At 34.1% G+C, this 23,303-nt stretch overlaps 1 protein-coding gene and 1 non-coding gene across 3 annotated transcripts; both read right to left on the reverse strand.

The window, feature by feature from the left end:
• Positions 1–5,946: 5,946 nt before the first annotated feature.
• On the reverse strand, positions 5,947–8,933 carry LOC145032931 (uncharacterized). 2 transcript variants are annotated; one of them, XM_078981896.1, is made up of 8 exons: positions 8,557–8,930; positions 8,043–8,153; positions 7,248–7,951; positions 7,073–7,172; positions 6,911–6,970; positions 6,758–6,841; positions 6,534–6,641; positions 5,947–6,444 (listed from the first exon to the last, which is right to left on the reverse strand). In XM_078981896.1, exons 1-8 carry the CDS (start codon positions 8,623–8,625, stop codon positions 6,088–6,090), a joined length of 1,593 nt encoding a protein of 530 aa, XP_078838022.1. In that variant the 5' UTR covers positions 8,626–8,930; the 3' UTR covers positions 5,947–6,087. The 2 variants fall into 2 exon arrangements, with proteins under 2 accessions (XP_078838022.1, XP_078838023.1); XM_078981897.1 differs by having other exon boundaries at positions 6,296–6,439; positions 8,557–8,933.
• Positions 8,934–12,324: 3,391 nt separating this feature from the next.
• Positions 12,325–12,397, reverse strand: TRNAK-UUU (transfer RNA lysine (anticodon UUU)). The gene has a single exon. It is a non-coding gene; the product is annotated as a tRNA-Lys (tRNA).
• Positions 12,398–23,303: the final 10,906 nt, after the last annotated feature.

A 23,303-nucleotide genomic window follows, 5' to 3' on the forward strand; every position in this document is an offset into this window, starting at 1 on the left:
TAAAATTATGGGCTTGGACTTAAGCGGGACCCGCACTGGAATTATTTATTAGATTGATAATGTTAATTAATAATCATTTGCAAATTAACCTAAGGCAATATTGGACATAATAGATTAAGTCCTTAATGGGTTAAGTAAGAAACACTTAACCTTAATCGTTATTTTATTTGAAAACCCTAATTTCACTTGGGCCTTAAGTTGGGCCTTTCCATTGGGCATTGGTGATCGGGCCAATAATGGGCCATTCAAGAACAATCATATGGTCTAGAATAATTGGATGGGCTTTAGGGTAAGGCCCATATGAGGGGTTAGGCCAAATCTGGATATTAGGCTATAGGTGGGCCATAATTGGGCCTTCATGATTATGAGATATTGGGCCATTAGAAATTCCAAATGTTTAGACTGGACTGAATGGTTGTGCCTCAAAATAAGACGATGTAAAGGTTTGGGCCCAATTTGGAAAATTGGGCCATATGTTGGGCTTTGATTTATAGTTTAACTTTTGGGCCTTTGGTTTGATCCTTAGGCTTGAATTAAGCTAAGATATGGGTAAAGTAGCCTTTTACCCCAAGCATGGGTTTATGGATGTGTGTTGGAACCCAATTGTTAATTGGTTATTGTTTGATGTTGGCAGTTCGGAAATCTATCAACCAGCAGCTGGTGTTGCATCTGCAGGACTTCAGCAGTGCCAGGTGAGTCTGTAACGCCCGCAGATCCGGGCTAGTCAATTTAGAGGCAATAGGGGTCGAAAATGACTTTTCGACAAAAGATTATAAATAATCTTAACCAAGTTTTAGAATGTGTCACAAGGTTTCCGTACATATAAAGAACGCCGAAATCCGAGTTATAACGAAGAAGTTATGGCCCGCCGAAGTTTTACGGCAAAACCGGCACGACACCGGAAGACGTAAATAGTGAATTTACGATAGAAGACTTTTTAGCCTTAGAAATCTAAACAAAAGTCGTAGAATATGTTAAACTAAGAGCGTCGATAAAAAGAACGCCCAAATCTGACTTCGTATGAGGAAGTTATGATTTTTCTAAGATTCGGCTTAGCAGTGTACAGCCCGAAACTCGAATTTTAGTTCGAGCGGTTTTTGGCTTACGTGAAATAAATGAGAGTTGAAGATCTCATTAATAGGAACTCAACGGTAAAAAGACAGACGAAAACGGAGTCCGTATGAAGGAGTTACGAATTCTTCGCGGTCATTTAACAGTCTAAACGCCTCGTACTATTAAATTTAAGATCGGTCGAGAATTAGCCGACGGAGTCAAAATGAAAGTTGTAGATATTATTTTTACCTACGCGTGGATATAAAGAACGTCAAAAACGGAGGTCGTATGTGAAAGTTACGGATTTTAGAAGTCGGAAGTGTGTTGTGCGAAAATGGGTGATGTGGCACAATCTTGGCCATTGCTTTCTCCCCAAGTCTTGCCACTAGATGGTGACATGTGGCACCAAGTTCAGCCATTTTCACCCTATAAATACCACCTCTCCCACCCTCATTTTCTTCACACCTTTCCCATTCTTTCTTCTCTTTACTCTCTCTCTAGAACCTCTCTCTAGCCCCGAAATCCCCCGAAAAGCCTAGGGAACCTCCCTAGCACGAGGCGGAAGCCCCGGAGTGCTCGACGGCTCCGAGAAGAAGAGCTTTTCGGCTCGGAAACGCTGCTCCAAGCAAAGCCTGGTTTTCTATAAAACCCGCTGTAAGTGAGCTACGTCTACGCTATTTTTAATATAGTTTTTATTTAATTATATTAACGTTATTAAGAACATATAATAAATACTTGGGCTATTATTATGGGTTATATAAGTATTTTTTTAACGCTTATATAATAGTAATAATAGCTAGACTATTAATTAGTCTCGGCGAATAATAGACTAAAATCTATTGGTGATAATACTAGGTTTCGTCGAAGGAAATTATTTTAAAGTAAACGAAGCGTTGTCCGAGTACCGAGTCACCACCTTCTCAGGTGAGTGCATAGTCCCTTTCATGAACATGATTTTAATACAAGTATTGATTGAAGTATTAATTATATGTTTATGTGCGAGTTAATTGATGTTGCTTGAAATTCGTGTTAAAGAACATACCTGATTATATTTGATAATTTAGGATAAAGAGTAGACCTAAATTAAATATGAGGAATATTGGGTAGTATATTCTTACGAGTACAAGTGAGTTAAACTCAGAGAATAGAAGTTAGTATATGTCACTTATCCGGGAGTATGGATTAGACATAGTCATTGTCCCTAGTCCGAGAATATGGATTAGGCATAATCATTCGTCGTTAATCCGAGAGTATGGATTAGTTATTGTCCCTAGTCCGAGAGTATGGATTAGGCATAATCATTCATCTTTAATCCGAGAGTATGGATTAGTCATTCTTCCCTAGTCCGAGAGTATGGATTTGGTAAATTCGTTCATTTCTGATCCGAGAGTATGGATAGCCTCGTTGTGAGGATCGACGGGGTGGGATAAGAGTTGTTTATATATATGTATGGTGAAATTGTATATTTTGTGAATTTTAAACTATATATATGGTATAACATTGTGGGATTGAAATCCCTATGTGCTCACCAGGTTTCCCAACCTGACCCACTCAGTTTATTTACATCACAGGTGGCGATATGAAGTGACATTACACTGAGAGATTTAAAAAGATGTAGATCACTAGTGTAAATAATTGTAAGTTCTGTTTATGCTTATGTTTCTATATTAACGATGACATCCCAAACGTTTTAAGATGAATAAAAATACGTTTCTTCGAAAATGTTTTAATAACGTATTTATCGTGTTTTTCTGGGAATAAATTCCGCAACCTTTTTATAAAATGAAGTACTCTGATTTTTATAAAGCATAAACAAAATCGGTCTTTTCTGGCCGTGATTTTGGGGATGTCACAGAGTCTCCTAACCATACCAATGGGTCGAAGGCACCAAGTCCGACCCATTTTGTATCATGTGGTACACTAGTTGATGCAGTGATACGTGGTATGCTAGTTGGTTATATGCTATATGTTATGTTGTTTGTTTATGACTTTATGTGATATTTGCACGAAAGATAATGTGGGGAGCCCATGGCTTTTCAGGTAAAGAGCATGGGGGAGCCCATGGCTTTCCAACAGGGAGAAACTATTGGGGGGCATGGTACTTATGTGTAAGACCATGTAAGGGAGCCCATGGCATCCTTATACAAGGATATATGGTAGAGATAGCTTTTATAGCTAATGTTATGTGGTATAGATAGCTTGTATAGCTAATATGATATGCGGTATGTGGTAGAGATAGATTTTACAACTAATGTGATATGTGTTATGTGGTAGAGATAGCTTTTATAGCTAATATGATATGTGGATTGTGTGTGGGGTATGCTCTGGGGAACTCACTAAGCTTTGTGCTTACGCATTACAATTTTGGTTTATGGTATCATCGATTTGGAAAAGAAGAGCTTGGATTTATCACAGTGCACACACCTATGATTTTCGCAATGAATGATTTTGGGATAAACTCTGATAAATGTTTACTTAATGATGATTTGAAATGTTTGAAATAAATGATATCAATGTTTTAGCTATATTAAAAATGAAATTTTTACTCCTGATTTTTGGGTCGTTACATCTGGTATCAAGTATGCTTCTACGTTTTAGTGATCTGTTAGATCTGTGTTATGGTATCGAGTATGCTGCTATGTTGTAGTGATCTGTTAGATTTGTCTCCTGGTATTGAGTATGTTGCTTTGCTGTAATAATCTATAGGACTGTATGTATATGTGCTTGTTGGTTATCATCCATGGAGTGCCCTTAGGGATTGTTTGTGGTCATGTAGGATAGCCTGAGAACTCTTGGTCTAGACTATCCTGTCTGTTACTTGTTTGGTTGTGGCTCTATAGTAGGAAAAATGTTCGGGTGGCTATCTCACATCTGGTTACTTATGGTTACGCGTTCTATGGAGGTTAGCTGGTATCAAGGTTGTATCAAGGTTGTATGATGTGAGAGGACCAGTAGGCGGTAGTGAGTTGTATGATTGTTGTTTTGCTTGTATTATGTGCCTACTTGATCCTGTTTGTTTATATGTCGACATATTGTGTTTGGTTTGGGTTGAGGCAGTCATGCTTTGTGCGGTAGGCCAATATACTTGATGTGGACCGACTGTAATTCGTAGGAACGGAGGCTCGGGTGGAGTAGTTTGGGTTGAGGCTGACCAATGTAGACTGAAGGCCAAAAGACATAGGGAGTCCTGGATAGAATGTAGGCCGATGAGGCGTTCCAGTTATGCTGAAGGTTCTGTGAGCGTTCCAAATAGTCTGTAGGCCGGTGCAGCATTCCAGTCAGGCTGAAGGCTCTGTATGCATGTTGTTTGTTATGATGTTTATGTGGTGGTATTTTGGGGGAAAACTCGCTAAACTTTATACTTACCCGGTTGTTTATTGTTTCAGGTATCATTAGTGATTGCGCGAAGGAAAATGAGGGACTGTATACACCCATCAGCAATTTTGAAGATTCCACATTTCCTATAATACTCTGACGTTAATAAATGTAATTATAAATAAATGATTTTCTTAAATAATGGATTAATAAATTGGGAATTTTACCTTAATAAAAATGAAAAATTTTGTTATGAAAATGGGACGTTACAATATGAGGCCTCTTACTCGGTCCTTAAGTCTCATATCGAGTCCATGAAAAAAAAAAATACAATGATTGAGACTTTACCCGCATTCACTCTTCTCCTCCTTCTATCCCTAATCACGATTCCTTCCTTTCTCATTGCACATACATGATTTCTTCCATTACCACTTTTATTATTCTACTCATTTGGTTTGGAATCCTTTTATTCTCATTGCCTTTTGTTCTTCATTACTAGTTTTAGGTTTTATTGTCCATCGTGTTCCTATATTCCTATATCTTCCTATATGATTTTGAATATTGATCGATTCTAATTTTCATATACGATTTCATGTTTCTTGTCCGTGTATAAGGATGGACTGAAACCCATTAGTTTTTTCCTGGATTAAACATGTTTGATAATACCTTTTTATAGGATTATTTTTTCAATAGATGATTGCAATGAACGTAATTTATGATGTTCGGAAGTGTATTTCGATGATATGAAGTTTCCAGACTCATGCTTTGTTGGTTGACTCAAGGTAGATTATGGATTTGTAATGTCAAATTGAAGCTCCAATGAACTATTTCTATCTTAGTCAAATTCATTTCACGATGCTCATGTTTTGATTAGTTGATATTCATTTTAGTTTTGATGATGGTAATCCATGAACTGGGTTTTGGTGTCCATGAACTGTATCTTTTAGCTCAATAGGAGTCTTTATCAGATACATGTTGGCAAGGGTGTGTCTTTATAAATATTAAACCCAAATATAAAATGTATAATCAAATTTCTAGTATCGATCAAATATATCTTATTCACATGAGTTGATTTCAGGGAGCCAATAAACAAGAAGGTGCCCAAGTACAACCTACTTCTACATCCAAGTATTGATTTGTAGACCTGGTTTTATCTCATCATGTATTTAGGATTTCATTTGTATATTATCATAATGAACTAGTAAATGCATTTCTTTCAATCATATTTTTTGTAAAATTTAGATATGTTTTTGGGAAAACCCAAAGTTTATTTGATTATTTTTGCTTTTAGTTGAGTAAAATTTGAATTCGTTTCAAGCAACAAAGTTTATTTTTTTAACGGGAGAAAGAGTATTGGAAAAATAGCAATCAAGTTTCAAAATTTTGGAACATATATCTCTGTTTGTATGTTAATAGTAACATAGTTCCAAACCATTTTACATATTAATTTAAAATAACTATAATATAGTTACATAAAAGAAGGATAAATTTGTCATATTTAACATTTAACAGATTCAGTCAAAGCCCTTACTTCAAACCAAACCAAGTAAGGATCTTGGGCTCTGCGCAAGTGAGATATAACTCAGTCACCTAACAAACAATTTTATAATAAAATACATAAACGTTTAAAACAAAGTAAAATATATTACATTGTAGTTGTAGACTTTCTATTATACAATATAATTACTAAAGTTTTAACAAGAGTGTTTACACTTTAACCTAACAAGATGTTAAGCCCTTTTCATCGCTTCCAATTTCATGTCGTGGCAACAAGTATCGGAATTCATAAACATACGGCTGAATCTCTATCATTTTAGCCGGACTGGATTTTGTTTCACCATTCAAACACTCCATTATCAACCTTTTCAGCGACCCTGTCCCTGACTGCGGCAATTCGCTATAAATCCATTCCAGAAGCGACTCCATATCATCCGCAAAATCCTTTATATGCCATTGCAGAAGCTTCGGTATCATAATCATCTTCTTCTTGCTTACAACCCCCACCGAAGCTTCTAGATACTCCACCCTCGCTCTTGCCAATTCGTTCACTATATCCTCCGCCGTATAAACCCTAAGCTGCAAATTACAGTATCATCACCCTCCTCATCAACACATACTAATTAGTAATTACATACCAACCACTGACTTATGTTCTTAGTTCTTACCGCCGGCGAAGACCAGGTCCCTCTGCAAAGACCGAAGCTCACATTGGGTTCCGGGAACCCCAGTCCGTACGTCTGTCGGAGTAACATTTCCCTCTCGTCTGCTGGACCCTTGTAGGATTATTATTATTATTATTATTATAACAAAGTCATGGCAGATTTATTGTATCTTTCAAGTTGTTAAGCTGTTCAATTCGCTTGTGTTAATTTTTGAATGTGAAACTTACATGACCGGAGCTGGATGGATACCGGAGAATGAAGTGTTCGATTCCCAATGCATTTACCACAATGCCACCGACGTTGATTACTGCCTGAATCATATAATATCAATTTAGGATTTCTATCATGAATCTTCTAATTAACATATTTATCAGATGTACCTTGTTCATAAGAACCAGTAGTTTCTCCTGTGTTGAGGGCAATCCATGTTGAAGAAACGCCTGCAACAAATATATATTACATAGATCTTAAATCATGATCTCCAATTTTATATGCTGTGCATTTCAACTGAATTGTTTTATTGAGTTGTCTTCTTACAGTACATGCATTATGCAGGCGTTATATATGTTGATCCAGAAAGCTAACTTCTGCTTGTATGTCAGCAGATTCAGTTCCACACTGCAGAGTTTCTGCATCAAAACTCTAAAAAAAAAGGTAAGTTAGATATTTCATATTTCATAAGCGTATGTATCTTCAGAAGCCTCTAGAATTAATTACCTGAGTTTTCCGACTTCTATGGAGCATTCAGAAATGCGAGTATGGTCCAAGGTGTTACGTGTGATTTGGGTGAAAGTTTTGTAAGGACCGATGTCTCTGATTGTGTAATCGGAATCAAGTAATGTGGCATAAGGATCGAGATTTGAAGCGTTATTGTTGAAGAAGAAGGTCGGTGGTGTACAAGTACAATTGAAGGTTGTTTTAGAGATGAAGCTTTTTGAATTCATACATGAGATATGCTTTGGTACAATATCCGGTCCTTCTTCACTGTCCATCAATGGCTGATTCAGTTCCAGAAATATCCCTATTAAACACTTGATGAGATCTTCCGACAACTTGTTTGGATTATTAGTGATATCGTCTGTTCGCAAAACCGAAAGTTGAAGTTTAGCATGTTTGATGTCAACAGAAGAACCATGGAAGGATCTTCTCTGTTTAACTAGTGGAAAGTTTTTCTTTGAGTCATAATCTTGTAGTTCATAACTCATGAATTTGGCCCGATTTTGTTGTCTTCGAAGTGTGTGCTTTCGTGGTCGGTGGTGGTGGTTGTGTGATTGTGGATGGAGTTCTCTCAGCTGCCGGAACTCCCATTCCCTGGTTTCTTTTTTCTCCATGTACAAACTCAGGTTCAACTTGTTCACTTTCCTCTCCAGCCACATGATTTCTTCTTCCACTGTAGCAAGTTCAGTCAACAGTTCTTTTATCTGCAACCAAACAGTATTTTTATTATTTTTTTGTGAAAAATTGGTAACATGGTTGAAAAGAGGAATCAAATAAAGTGATTTTTTAATCTACCTTAAAGGGAAGGTGTGTAGAGAAACAAGGGTGAATAGGGCCATCTAATGCATACTGCAATGTTTTGCTCAGTTTCAGTTCATCTTCTAATTCTGCTTCAAGTTGATCAACCTTTTCACCATGGAAACAACCGATAAGTACATATATATGGAGTTTTAAAATTTTAATCTAACATTTGATCTGAATCGATTCAAATTAACCAGAGGAAATAGTGTAATCAAACAACAATCAATTTCGATTTTCATGATCATTACATTTGATCCAATTCAAATTAACTAGGCGAAATACAGAGGAAGGCGATCGTAATCAAACAAATATCAATCCGTTTTATTGTTTTTCATAACCGTTTCATTTGATTCATTTCAAATTAAGTAGATGAAAATATGAAGGAATACAGCTGTAATCAAACACCATTCAGTCTGGTTTTCACAACCATTTCAAACTATGATATTCGACTTGGTCTGTATCAATTAGACGATGACATTTAGAGAAAACAGAAAGAAAAAAAAGTTACCTCTTTCTGAAGTTGCATTGTTTTTTGCTTCTCACGAGTCTCCTGCATGATGAGTTCTTCAAATTTCATTCTATGAAATGTAGGAGATACAGAGAGAGATGATATGGGAGGTGTGATTTCGAGGGGATTGTATGGATCTATAATATAGGTACAGTTGCATGTTGACTACTCAGTGTCGAATATTTTAATAGTTTAATTACGTCAAAGCATCGCTTTCCATCTAATTTTGATTGTTTTCAAGTTACTGAAGTAGAATGGTGAATGGTGAATTGTGAACGTGAACTTAAGGAAGCAGGAGGTGGCGGTGGTTATGGTGGTGGTGGGGAGATGAAACCCGTGAAATGAAAAGGATAAAGTCATAAAACCTTCTTCTTCTCTCACCCACTTGATTTCTGTTATGTGAAAGAACTTTTTGGCATGGGTTTTTGGCCCGTGATACATGTCATATTGTCATTTGAATTTTGCTTTTCGGAAATTTGTCTTTTTCATTTTCTGAAATTATACTTATTACATTTCCAAACTCAATGAGCAAGTTGTTTCCAAACTTTTTAAAAGCCAAGTCACATATATAATAAGGATGTGACACAAGTTGTATCTTTTCCATTAATGGATGTATGGTGTTGGTGTTAATGAAATGTTTTTTTTTCTTTTGAATACAATGTTCAACCTATAATTAACCTTCAATCAACTTGATTGAAGCTGTTCTTGTGACTCGAATCATTCATGGATTGTTGTTGTAAGCAAATGCATCTTTAACCACCTCCTGGGTAGGACTCACTACACACCACTCCATATGTAACCCGAGTTCGACTCCTAACGCTATGTTTGGCGGACTAGCTGAAAAGCTAGCTGATGGCTGAAAAGCTAGCTGTTAAATAAAAAGCTAGCTGATAGCTGAAAAGCTAGCTCATAAAAAATAACGTTTGGTAAAACTAGCTGAAAAGCTAGCTGAAATATATAAAATTACATAAAAGGACATGTAAGAATATATGTTTCTATAATTAATTAAGGGGTATATTTGGAAAATTTTAAAAAAGCTCCTAAAAAGTTAGTCTAAGTAGCTTTCAAAAAGCTAGCTTAAGCTACTTTTTGACTTACCAAACACGACAACATAAAAAAACTCGAAAAATAAGCTAGCTTATCAGCTAGCTGTGGCGCGCCAAACACAGCCTAAGGTTTCAAACATGGGTGACTATGAGTTTGAGTTGTGGCATAGTTTTGAATTGGACTACTTAGCACATCTCATATGCAGAGACCCTTCCCTCATATCCTCTCAAATCATATGTTAGTGTGTGACTTCAAATTTGGTGATCTGAAGTATAACTCGATTACTGTACCTAGAACGAAGTGAAGAAACCATTCGAATGGTGATTTTGAAGGGATAAGTGTTTGTAGTATATGAACTCAACCAAATAGTTTTTAGGGTTTTTATGGTTATCGGTATGTGTAACTTGGTTTTCCAATGTATCACTTTCATAATAGTCGAGTAATAAAAAAGGTTTCATGGTTACTAACTTACTGTCCATGGACGTAGGTCACAGCCACCGAACCACATTAATTTGTTGTGTCATTTTATTATCTTTATTTGATTGCTTGCACCGTAAATGGTTTAAGAGCGAATGTTATTTGAGTAACTTGGACATACATGCTTTATATAATGACAATCATAGTGATTTAAGCTTGACAAAGAATCCAGTCTATCACATGAGAACAGGGCCGGTTCCAACAGATAAGAGGCCCAGGGCAAAAAGAAAGAAATGGCCCCTTCAAATTCCAATAATTTAAAGTAAAATATCAAAATTCATATATAAATTGAGAAAAGAGATGAAAAACTTACAATTGAGGTTCATTAAACTTTGAAAGAAGCTACTTGTTCCAACTTCGGTATTTTTATTCAATTATGCAGCTGATGTTATAAATATGAAACTGCACAAAGTTATAAAAAAAATATTTGTGTGAGTTTTTTCTAGATGTAAAATCACTAATAAAAGTATAAACTAATAATCAACGTTATCCAATATATCTTTCTCAAGAAGTAACATAACCAAACCGTATAATATAAATCAATGATTAAAAAAATTATTATATATTCAAAGGATACAAAAAAAAAAAAAAAAAAAATGAAAACACATGATTGTTGACATTAGACGAATGACGATATTGTTCGGTTTTTTATTCATCCTCGAGCATTTTAAGAAAAAATTTCCTTTAATGTGCTTTTACTTTTCAAAACCACATATAAATATACCAAACAATTTCATTATAATATTGAACAAAGCCTGATGTTTTTCAACTATATTTAAACCTTAAATTTGACAAAGGATGTTGTTAATTTGCTAAATAAATAAAGTATTCTTTTGTTTCTTCAAATATTTGATGCGCAAAGACTAAAGTACAAACTAAAACACATGTTTACAAGCATTCCGTCAACAAAAAAAAAAGTACTTCATTTGGTTTCAACTTTTAAACACAAGCCAACAAAAAAAATGAACATGAAACCCACTGTCATTGCACACTAGACCATTAACATCTAAAAATCAGAAAATCAAATCTAAAAACAATTATTGAATACTTCATTTGGTTTCAGCTTTTAAACACAAAATCAAAATATAAAAATCAATTAAACGTTAATGAATACCTTAATAGATTAGTCATGAATTCCAATAAACTCATATGATTAAATCACTAACATAGACTCGAGAGAGATTAGAGAATCGAGAAGAAAAAGAATTGATTGAGTTAATATTTGAAAAATGGGCTAAAGCGATTGTATAGGAAACAAAATAAGATTTCATGTTTTTTATTGGTGGCTATTTCTAAAGTCTCGTCATCTTCTTATTTATTTGCCTCATTATTCTTTTTCTTAATTTCATTTATGTTTTATTGGTTGAAAAAAAATTATATAATTAGAACTAATCTCAAATTTTGATAATCCCAAAACATAAGAAAATTAAACGTGAAACAGTTTCGAACCCTTGCCACTAAAAAAGGCATCAAATAAAGCACCTCTAATTTGACTACGTGACCAACTAAGCTAAAAGGAACATTTGTAAAACAAAGAGTATTATTTTATATATATTAAATATGTATAAAAACCGTATTACCCGTAAATTTGGGGCCCCAAGCTTTCGTGAGGCCCTGGGCAAATGCCCAGCTTGCCCTTGCTCTAAGCCGGCCCTACATGAGAAGACGAATCATATGATGTTAGGCTGAATTTCAATCTTTTTGTTCTTGCTGAAGATGGGTTCTCTATTGAAAAGATAGGTAGAACTTGACATATATGCTAACAAAGGCATTACCAACGGAGTAGTTCGAACATTGTTTTAGACTAGATGAAAGTTCAGAGAAGATAAATCCCTCCAAGACAAACGACAACAAACCATCTATATCTTTGAGCATAGTCAACAAACCATCTATATCTTTGAGCATAGTCAACAAACCTTCCTTTACAAAATAGTCCAGAAATATGAGCGTTATTATCGTATTTATGTAAAACCTTAATTATATACAAATTATGTTAATATTAATATCTTAAAATATAGTTATTTTGGACATATAATTTGCTTATTAGATAAAATCTTTAGATATTGTAAGAAAATATTTATTTGTTTGTTCGATGGAGAGAAGATTGGTTATGTATGTATGTGGAGGGCAGCATTTGGTGATCACGAGGTAAAACGCAAAGGAAAAGACGACAGGAATGATAGTCTCCGGTTGGCCTAAAATATATACTATAAAAGAAAAGAAAAATCACGTCTGAGTAAAAATCGCCATCCGTGGGACTCGAACCCACGACCACGTGGTTAAAAGCCACGCGCTCTACCAACTGAGCTAGAACGGCTGATGTTTAGTATGATCATATAGTATTTAAATCATAATCGGAACGTCAAGGCGTCAAAATCAAAATTGAGTAGGTTTCTAGTTGATTATAAAGTATTAAACTTGTAATATATACTTTAAAAAGGGAATATGACTTATCGAGGTAATTAACTTTTCGGTATGTTCACATCTGGGTAACTATCTTTTTTTTGTACATATCTAGGTAACAAACTTTTTGGAAGTGTTCACATATGACCATTATGACCTGCTATAGCAGGTTAAATCCTAGATGTGAACGCTTTTAATAAGTTTGTTACCTAGATGTGTACAAATTAAATAGTTACCCAAATATGAACAAAACGAAAAGTAAAAATTAAATTACATGAATGGTCCCTGTGGTTTGGGGGAATTTGTGGTTTTGGTCGCTAACTTATTTTTTTTAACTTAAATGGGCCTTACTGTTTATTTTTGTTGCGCGTTTGGTCCCCGTCTTACCTAAAAATGCTATTGTGCCCTTATTAATTTATTTTTTTTAATTAATTTTCTTATCTATGTATTTATTTTTTACATATTTAAAAAAATTAATATACCACACATATTTGTATCTCTTCGGATGATCCCTACCATTTATTTTTTAATTAATTTAATTTTTTAACTCGGATAGTCTCTACTATTTATTTTTATTACGAACTTACTTCTCTATCTTACTTAAAAAGACTATTGTGTATTTATTATTATTTTTTTAATTAATTTTCTTGTTTATGTACTTATGCTTTATATGTTTAAGAAAAATTAGTAGACCCCACATATCTGTATCTCTTCTAGTGATATCGACGTCTTCATCATCACTTCTTTTTCGGTCCTTCAACTCCGTCGAATCAACACCACAACCCACTAAAGATGAAGAGACAGTAGGTTATGGTGTTGGTTCGCCAGAGTTGAAGTACCAAAAAAAAAAGGACGGTGAAAACGTCGATGTTACTAAAGATGGAAAAGAAATAGAAGATGGGGAGGATCAGAGATGAGATGGTGAATGGTAAGATTCAAATTAAATTTCTCAAATGTGGTTTCAGGTTTACGGTGATGAGATACATATATGTGGGGTATATTAAGTTTTTATAAAAAATAAATACATAAATAAGAAAATTAATTAAAAAAATTAATAAGGAAAAAATAGTATTTTTAGATAAGACAGAGACCAAACGCGTAACAAAAATAAATAGTAGTGATCATCCGAGTTAAAAAAAATAAATTAATTAAAAATAAACAGTAGGGATCATCCAAGGAGATACAAATATGTGTGGTTTATTGATTTTTTTAAATATGTAAAAAATAAATACATAGATAAGAAAATTAATTAAAAAAATAAATTAATAAGGGTACAATAGTATTTTTAGGTAAGATGGGGACCAAACGCGCAACAAAAATAAACAATAGGGACCATTTAAGTTAAAAAAATAAGTTAGCGACCAAAACCACAAATTCCCCCAAACCACAGGGACCATTCATGTAATTTAATTTTTAATTTTCGTTTTGTTCATATTTGGGTAATTATTTTTTTTTGTTCACATCTAGGATTTAACCTGCTATAGCAGGTCATAATGGTCATATGTGAACACTTCCAAAAAGTTTGTTACCTAGATATGTACAAGAAAAAGATAGTTACCCAGATGTGAACATACCGAAAAGTTAATTACCTTGATAAGTCATATTCCCCTTTAAAAACTAAAGTATGTTTCACAATGTAATATTTACTTTACATATAATTGTAATATAATGTATCGTGGTGAGATATGTATATTATACAAGTTGATTAAAACAAAATGTTAAATACGAAGAAGTATACGAGAAGTTAATTTGATTTTGAAATTTGAAATAAGTGAAAATTATGAGGAAAAAATTTTAAAAATTAAAAATTAACATTGCAAAAAATGAATAAATCGAATTTGAAATATGAATGTTTAAACTGTTAAATACGAATGTTTAAACTGTAATATATATATATATATATATATATATATATATATATATATATATATATATATATATATATAATTTAGGAAAACTAACTTAATGATATATTGGAAAATAAAAAATGAATTAATTGACAAATGAAAAATAAATATCTTAAAATTATAACAAAATGATATGTGGTTAATTCAATGGAAAAAGAAAATGTACCGAAATGTATATTTATTTATTAGTAAAGATTTTTCTTTATCAAATAGAAAAAACCAATTTGTTCTTAATGAAACTCATATGAAGTTTCTTGCTACATAAACCAATAAGTTTTAAGCTTGTAATATAAAGTGGTCCCTTTTTAAAAAAATAGAAAGTCTAGTGTTAAATCAAATTTCAAATATGATGTGTATAATGTATGGCTATACTATATCAATCCTTGACCTTTAGGCTATTTTGAAATAAAAATGTACACATGTGTACATACTTAATATTCCAATGTGTTGTCTTTTTCACAAGCTTATTTTCATTTGGTGGATATTGTTGTAAGATTAAAATCATTATTTTAAAAAATTATATTAAATGTTATAAATATTTCACTCTTAAAGCAACCAAATACAACTTACATTTCAAGCATCGGATATGTTGTAAGATTAAAATCAATTTCATAAAATGGATTTCAAAATATGTTTGATTTTGTGCCAATTTAGTATTCACCATTGTAAAACAATTTCACATTTTATTTTATTTTCGCAAAACAATTTCTCAAAATAGTAATATTTTTTTAAAAGCGGATTTGATGAAGTTTAATGGCTTCTACTATGTGCGGCACTACATTCAAAAGGTTATCCTAAACATGCAATTCCGATGACCCCGCTAGTTAAACATGACAAACCCAAAAGAATGACATTCAAAAATTAGGTTTCGATAAAGTCGGTTACTATATCCAAGTTTAGTATTTAAGTTTAAGTTTTTAGAGACTTTTCACATAACATATTTTCCGATTTTTCTAAAGTATTCAATGTTGGTTTTGCTAAGGTTTTTGCTTTTGTGGAGTTTGTTGAAGATGCTCTAAAACCTAAATTTTGCATGACAATGATGCAACTTTGTTGAATGTATTGAATTTGTCTGTGTTGCTTCAAGCATATATACTACATTCCATTTATATGCAACATTTTTGTACTACTATAGCATTATTATTATTTTATGTGAATTTCGAAATTACCATCTATTGGAGAATTATCAGATGGTTATAAGGACTCTTATTTAGACAGAAATATTTCCTAACTATTAGGGGATTTAGAATTTGATTAAGACATTTTGTAGGTTTTATATGAAGACATTTTGTACCATATGGTTTTTATGTTTCGGGTTTCCATTCAAATCGTCTTGTGTTCTTCGTGAGTTGATTATTTGTGTTCCAACATTCTTAGTTTATAACAATTTTGTGAATTGATTATTTGTTTTACAAACATTCTTTGTTTATAACAATTTCGTTGATAATTCTGAAAAAAATAGTTATTCGATAACATCTTTAGTTTTGTTATTTTAGAGCACCCACATCAGTGCTTTCAAGTGAATTGCAAATGGCTACATAAACCATATATGATAGACAAAACTGCACAAATGGTCTCCGTGGTATGTCGAAAATTGTCACTTTGATCCAAAACGGTTTGGACTAGCACCAGAGGTCCAAAGTTTTCATTTTGTTGTTTGTTTGGTCCAATTTGTTTTGATATTTTTCAAAATGACTGATTTGCCCCTGTTAATATGATTTTTTTTCTTATCTGTTTTTCTGATTTAAAAAAATAAAAAATAAAAATAAAAATTAAACAAATCTCTCTCTCTCTCTCTCTCTCTCTCTCTCTCTCTCTCTCTCTCTCTCTCTCTCTCTCTCTCTCTCTCTCTCTCTCTCTCTCTCTCCACCCAACATTCTTCCCCTTTAATCTATCATCATTTCCCTTTAATCTGCAGTCCAACATCACCACTCTTGAAACAAACTCTGACCGTCGGCCAACAACATCACCAATAATCACCGATACCAAATCTAATAACACTAAATCAAAAGGAAACCTTAAACTTGGAATTAAAAGCAAACCAAAATCAAACTTGAATCAAACATAGAAAATAAAAATAGATCGAATGAAATTCAGATTCCAACCATCACTTAACACCACAAAAAATAACAATCTAAACCGGAAAAAGAAACCTAAACCATTTTTCTAAGAAATTGCATCAATTCTCAAATAAAAAACTTGATTTCAGTCCTCAATTTCAACCTGTATCAAACCGGGAAAAGAAATCAATACCTTGTATATAAAAAACCTTCATAAAACCCAAAAGTCCTGATTTCAAATGAAAAAAAAAAACCCTGAAAAGGCCTACATGAAATAAAAAAAATCACATTACTAACTGGAGATTAGGGTGACGGTAGTGTATCACAGAGAATGTTGGAATCGTTTTTTGCAAGAGAGAAATACATGGGTTGTGCAATCATGAACAAATGTTGGATTGTCGGTGGATTTGCACATGGTGGGAAACATATACGAACAACCACCACCACTCGAAAAAGACGGTGGTTGAGGGAGAAGGAGACATGACAAACAAATCCGCTCCAAATCGACCCCGTTCCCCGTCGATCTTGTACATGGCAAACTCCAAATGTTGTCTGAAACCGGAATCTACCACCGCCATCGTCTTCTTCGCCACTGGAAACAGGAATCCACCACCGCCACTGGCGATGCTAAATGATCTGCTGAAAACCTAGATCATTGGCGGCTCGCTGGATAACGAGAAAGACGAAGGAAATGGAGAGAAGGCAGCGATTTGAAAGAGATGAGAGAATGGTAGCGGTTCGAGATGGTGAAGTTGGGTAGATGGGTTGTTGGTGCACTGAAGTCGTAGTCATCGGTTTGTGGGGGAAGGAAGGTGACGTTGGGTGTGCGTGTGAGTGTGAGAGAAGTCGGTGCCGAAAAAAATGAGGATGGGGTTCATATTTTTCTGACATTAGATAAATAAGGAGTTGGTGGAGGGAGTATGGGTGGGGTAGGTTTATATTTGTTTTCTTTTTTATTTAATTGTTAATCAGAAAAAATCAAAATTAATAAAAAGAAAAAGGAAAATCAAATAGAGAGAGCAAAAGGGTCATTTCATATACTTCCAGTTATGAAATAGATCAAACAAGCAACAAAATGAAAACATTAGATCTTTGATACTAATCCAAACATTTTTAAATCAAAGTGACAATTATCGACATACAACATCGACAATTTGTGCACATTTATCTATGATACCATGTCACACTTTCCTTCCAACCGCAAGCATTGCAAATGAAATTGGTGGGGCCACTCATTAATACCAAACATATATAAATATATAATATTGTTTAGATAATTGTTTAACCTCCTTTTTAAAACGAAACGTATATAAATAAATTGTATAGTTAACATTAATGACTATATTTCTATAATAATATATTAAGGATATATAAAATATATTTATATTAAGCTCCATAGTTAACCTTAATGGCTATATTAATATCTATAATAATATATTAACGGTGTATATAAAATATATTTACATTGAAACTAAAAGAATATGTATCATAACTTTATGTTTTCACGATGTAATAAAAATAAGCAATTTAAATGTAATTTTTTCTGTTAGTGAAATAACAAATTAATAAATTAAACATTAATGTTTAACACTTAAGCTATTTTTATTTATTAAATAATGGAAAATATGTTTGAAATAGTTGATGATGTGTCAATGGGACCGGTTAGACTGGAGGGAGCGGTGCCACCGAAATCGCACTCCCTCCCCCGCCACATAAGCGTTATTTCACTTTGTACCACTTAAGTGTGGTTTCTTACCACACCAAGGGTGTGGTGCCACACTTTTTATTTCTTTTATTTTTTTGTTTTTTTTAAGTATTTTAATTTAATAAAACTTCCTTTTTTTTAAATATTTTAATTTTATATAACTTCTATTTTAATAAAAAAAAACATAATTTTTCATTACTTGAAAATTAAAAAAAAAAAAAAACAGTACATTGTGTTACTAAAAAAAAACCCCACACTCATGACATTTAAATAATCCTATAAACTTAAAAAACATAAATAAAATAACTAAAGCAAACTATGTAAAAAAAATTTGAGAGAGGTGATTTAAAAAAAAAAAAAAAAAAAAAAAAAAAATTGAGAGAGAGAGGAGATTGTATTGTGAAAAAAAATTAATTTGGTATGTATATATATAAGAAAAAAAAAGTTTAAATGCTCAACAGATCAATCCTTCCTCAACCAATCAAAACACACAGTTTTGGAGGACCGCACCAGACCGCGGTCTGGGGGCGGTGTTCCCGTCCTATGTGGCACGAAGTGCGGTCTTGGACTGCACCCACAACATGCAGTCTTATGAATGAGTGTATATTGTATTGATATAAATGTTTAGAGTAAATTGCAAAAATGGTCCCTGTGGTATGCAAAATTTTAGGGTTTTAGTTCAAACCACAAGTTTGTTGGAACCATAGTCCTTTTGGAGTGGTTTCTATGTGGTTTTGGTCCCTGGACTTAACTCCCGTTAAGTTGGAACTGTTAAGCCCCCTCACGTGCCTCACACGTGAGGGTAATTTCGTCATTTCATATGTCAGAGACCATTTTTGCATAAACGTTTTTTTAGATTAATTCCTTTTAAATACCCCCATTTCCTGCGATCTTCTTCCCCAACGTCTCTTTTCTTCTACCCTTCTTCTTCTTGAGCTCTGCTACAACAAAAATGGTGCTATGTTTTTGTGGAGAAGTTGCTGTGGTGAAAACGTCTTGGACCCCTTTGAATCCAGGAAGGAGATTTTTTGCATGCCCTATGAATGATTCCGTTTGTGGGTTTATTGGGTGGCTTGATCCCCCAATGTGTGCTAGGTCTAAAGCCATCATACCTGGTCTGCTAAGAAATTTGAATTCAGTGCAGGAACGGTGCAATGAGTTGGTTAGAGGTATGAACATGCTACAGGATCAATGCAATGGACTGATATGCAAGAACAACATTTTGGTGGCAAATGTCAGAGCATTGAAGGATGATAATTTGAAGCTGAAAATGTACATGTTTGGAAGTTGGTTTTTCTTTGTGATTGTATTCTTTTATATTTGGTTTGTGTAGGGGTATACTCTGAAGGGTGTTTTGGTCATTTTGTTGTAATTTTATGTGATCAAGTTTGTAGTGACTTATGATGATAATGATATATGTACAATTTTATGATGCAAGTGTAATGAATGTTTTACCAAAATGGTATGAATGTATAAGAATTAACATATGAATAGAAATGGTATGAATGTGTTACAAAAATATATATATATTAGAACCAATTGTACATAACCAAAATGCACATTTCATTAAGATTTGTAATATAACAACCAAAGTTTCTAAACATAACAACCAAAGATTCTAAACATTACCAAAAGGGACACATTACCATACCTAAGATAACAACCAAGTTTTCATAACAACCAACCAAAAAATTTCAACAAAATAATGTAAACATAACAACCAAGTTTTCATAACCAACCAAAATCACAAAAAACTCCATGCATGCATGACACATTACTTCTTGGATTGATTCCCACTTTGCCCTTTACAGGTCCTAGAGTTGTGTCCCTTGTTCTTGCATTTGCTACAAGTAACACTGATATGCTTCCTTGATAGCTTCTGCACTCCATCATTCGTTGGTTTTTGGGAACCTCCTTCTTGTGCAACATTCACTCCATCACCTTGACTTGCCTTCTGCTTTTTGCTTAACCTTTCACCCTCACTTTGTCTTCTCTTTTTCTTAGGCCTTCCCACCTGAGTGCGATGTGGAGGAGGGATTAGCTTTGTGGGACATTCACTTTTGGGCCACATGGATCTACCCTTAATTGGCTCCACCTTAAAAGAATAAGCCTTTTTCCATGTCTCTAGAAAATACACCTTGTGAACCCATTTGTAAATGTCAAGCTCAACCTCTGGGTCTTTACTCATCTCATTCAGAGTTGCAATTGCATGTCTGCATGGAATTCCAATTAATTCTCATTTCTGCAAGTGCATGTTTTGTTCCTAACATCAACCACATGTTGATCCTGCAAAGCTCCTGTGACTTGATACTTGTCTCCCCCATTCCACCTAGCAATGTATTATGAAGCAACTGTTTTTCTTGCAGCTAGGATGTCTGTTGCTGTGGGTGTTAGTGGACCTTTAGCCTTTTTCATTTCCTTCATGACATTGCATATCCTCTTTATTAGATACTCCCTTATGAATTCTAAACATCCAATGACAGGTTTATCCCTTCCTTTCTCTATCTTCCCATTAAACACTTCACACATGTTTGATATCAACACATCAGAAACTGCTCTTCCTGTGTGTAAATTACAATTAAAAAACATTTAATACAATTCACATACAAGTAAAACAGTTCACTAAGTGAAAGACACAAGGACCAAATTGAAATATATAGATTTACCTGAAAAATGACTCCTTGCCCAATGTTTAGGAGGAATTTGCTTCAACCATTCACATGCCTCCTTATCATACTGACTAAACTCCTTCATCAAATGTTCAAACTTAGGAATGGTGGTAGCTGATGCACACCTCCATAAGTGGTCCCTGTACTCTGTTTGCCTCCATCTTTTCCTCATATTGTCATGAATATGTCTGTTACAATATCTATGCTCAGCATTGGGAAAAATTTGCTCAACTGCAGTATGTAAACCCTGCAAAAAATTAATTTTCAATCATTAGAATTAACTTACAACCACACTTTAAATGACCAAATGTATAAAAACTACTTCCAACTTTACCTTTTTCCTGTCACTTATGAAAGTAAAATTTGAGTTTCTTCCAAGGTCCAAGTCATCCCCAAGGTTATCTAAAAACCATTTCCAGCTTTCTGTGTTTTCAGACTCAACAATCCCATATGCTAATGGGTAAATTCCATTATTGGAATCAAGACCAACTGCTGAAAGGACTTGCCCAGGGAATGGTCCTTTCATGAAGGCACCATCAAAACCTAATAAGTCCCTAAGGCATGCCTTGAACCCTTTTTTCAGTGGACCCAAGCACACATAAATTCTTCTAAACTGCCTAGTTGGGGAATCAGGGTTAGGCTCAGAACATACATCTATTTTCACTGTGGTGTCTGGGTTGGTGGCTTGAAGTTCGAGAACATAGTCCCTCAACAGTTCATACTGCTTTGTGTAGTCACCAGTTATATGCTTTCTTGCCTTATCCTTTGCCCTGAACACCTTGTCCATTCTAACACCCACTTGGTAGGTCTTTTGAAAGTGATCTTGTATAGCTCTCAAAGGTATATCTGGATTCGCCTCAACTTGATCAAAGATTTTCTTGCTGATTAAAGAAGCAGTACAAGCCCTAAGTTTCCTTGTTTGCAAACATGTGTGAGTTTGGTTTAAGGTCCCTATAAACCAGTCGGATTCAGGATTTGACCTAGATGCATGAATGTACCAACCACATGTTACTTTTTGTGTCTTTAATTCTTTACCCTTTCTTTTTGAAGTGGTAGCTTGACTACCCACTTGGCCTTTATTGGTGACAGGTACAACACCTCTACACTGTGCCCTAAGCCTTACATTGTCATTTTTTTTAAAGAAAAGATTCCTTCTTGATTCTAGTGCATGCAGATCAATTGCCTCCTTTAATTCTTTTTTACTATTAAATTTATCTCCAACTGAAAAAGATTGTTTATGTACTACCCCAAGACTGCACCTTTTTTCTTTTCTCAAATTCTTGATAAGAGCTCTTCTCTCTCTGTCTTGGTCGGATCCTTCATCCAAAGATTCAAATTCCTCATTGTTAATCACTTCCATATCTTCAGGTTCATGCCCATGAACAACATTTATACAAGAACCTTCCACATCACTTTCAACATTGAGAGTGAAGTCTCCCATGTCCACATCCACATCCTGTATATTGTTGTCAACATCCATTATGTCATCCATATGATCTTCATCTTCTATTTGTCTCTCATCTTCTTCATACTCTGGATCACTATTTTCAGATTCATCATACTCTTCAAAATTTGGATCACTTTCTTGAGATTCATCATCCTCTTCATACTCTTGATTACCCTCTTCAGATTCTCCATCCCCTTCATACTCTGCATTATCATCATCACTCCCAATCAAATTTCCATAAGGTTATCAAATAACTCATTCAATTGTTCATCAGCATTATTAACAGGGGGGTGTTGTAGCCTTCTTCATCAAAAGTTGATGCCTCTTGAATAACATTTGCAGCCTCCCTAACACCATCCATCTCATCAATATGAACACAAGTTGCTGCCTCTTGAACATTAGTTGAACCATCCAGATCATCATTCTTTTCCTTTGAAATGTGAACAACCTCATCAATATAATCTAAATTAAGCCTCTTGCTATAAGAACTTTCACCTATTTTGGAATTCCCAACCCTACCCCTTCTATACTCTGGTGAGAAACTATCATTCTTACTCCCAAAAAGAATCAGAGACATGAACTCACCAATAGGCTCACCATTACCATGGTTCACATTTTTCATTGGAGAATCTGCATGAACTTGACCCTCAACTTCAGCCCCTTGATCATCATTTTCTGGTAATTCCTCAATGACAACTTTACCCTTTGCATTTGGTGACATGAAGTAAGTCAATAAATTTGTCTTTCCATGCTCTGTGTACAACTCAATCAGCTTGTTATGTGCAATGTATTTAGAAAGGTTGATCACATCCTGATCATTCCCTAAAGCTCTAAGACCAAATTGAAAGTCACCATTGGGTATCCTAAAATGGTAGTATATAACTGGGGATTCATCAGCGAATTCAGAATTCCGTGGGTCTGGGTAACCTAGGTCAAGCATTATGGCATCAAGTTCATGCACAGAAAACTCATCAATGTCCAGATAATCAACATAACGCACTTCACCTCCAATGTACTTTATATCAGGTAATT

Source organism: Lactuca saligna, chromosome 2 (assembly GCF_052625555.1).
Source record: "Lactuca saligna cultivar CGN05327 chromosome 2, ASM5262555v1, whole genome shotgun sequence".
In the NCBI taxonomy this organism is placed as follows: Eukaryota; Viridiplantae; Streptophyta; class Magnoliopsida; order Asterales; family Asteraceae; genus Lactuca; species Lactuca saligna.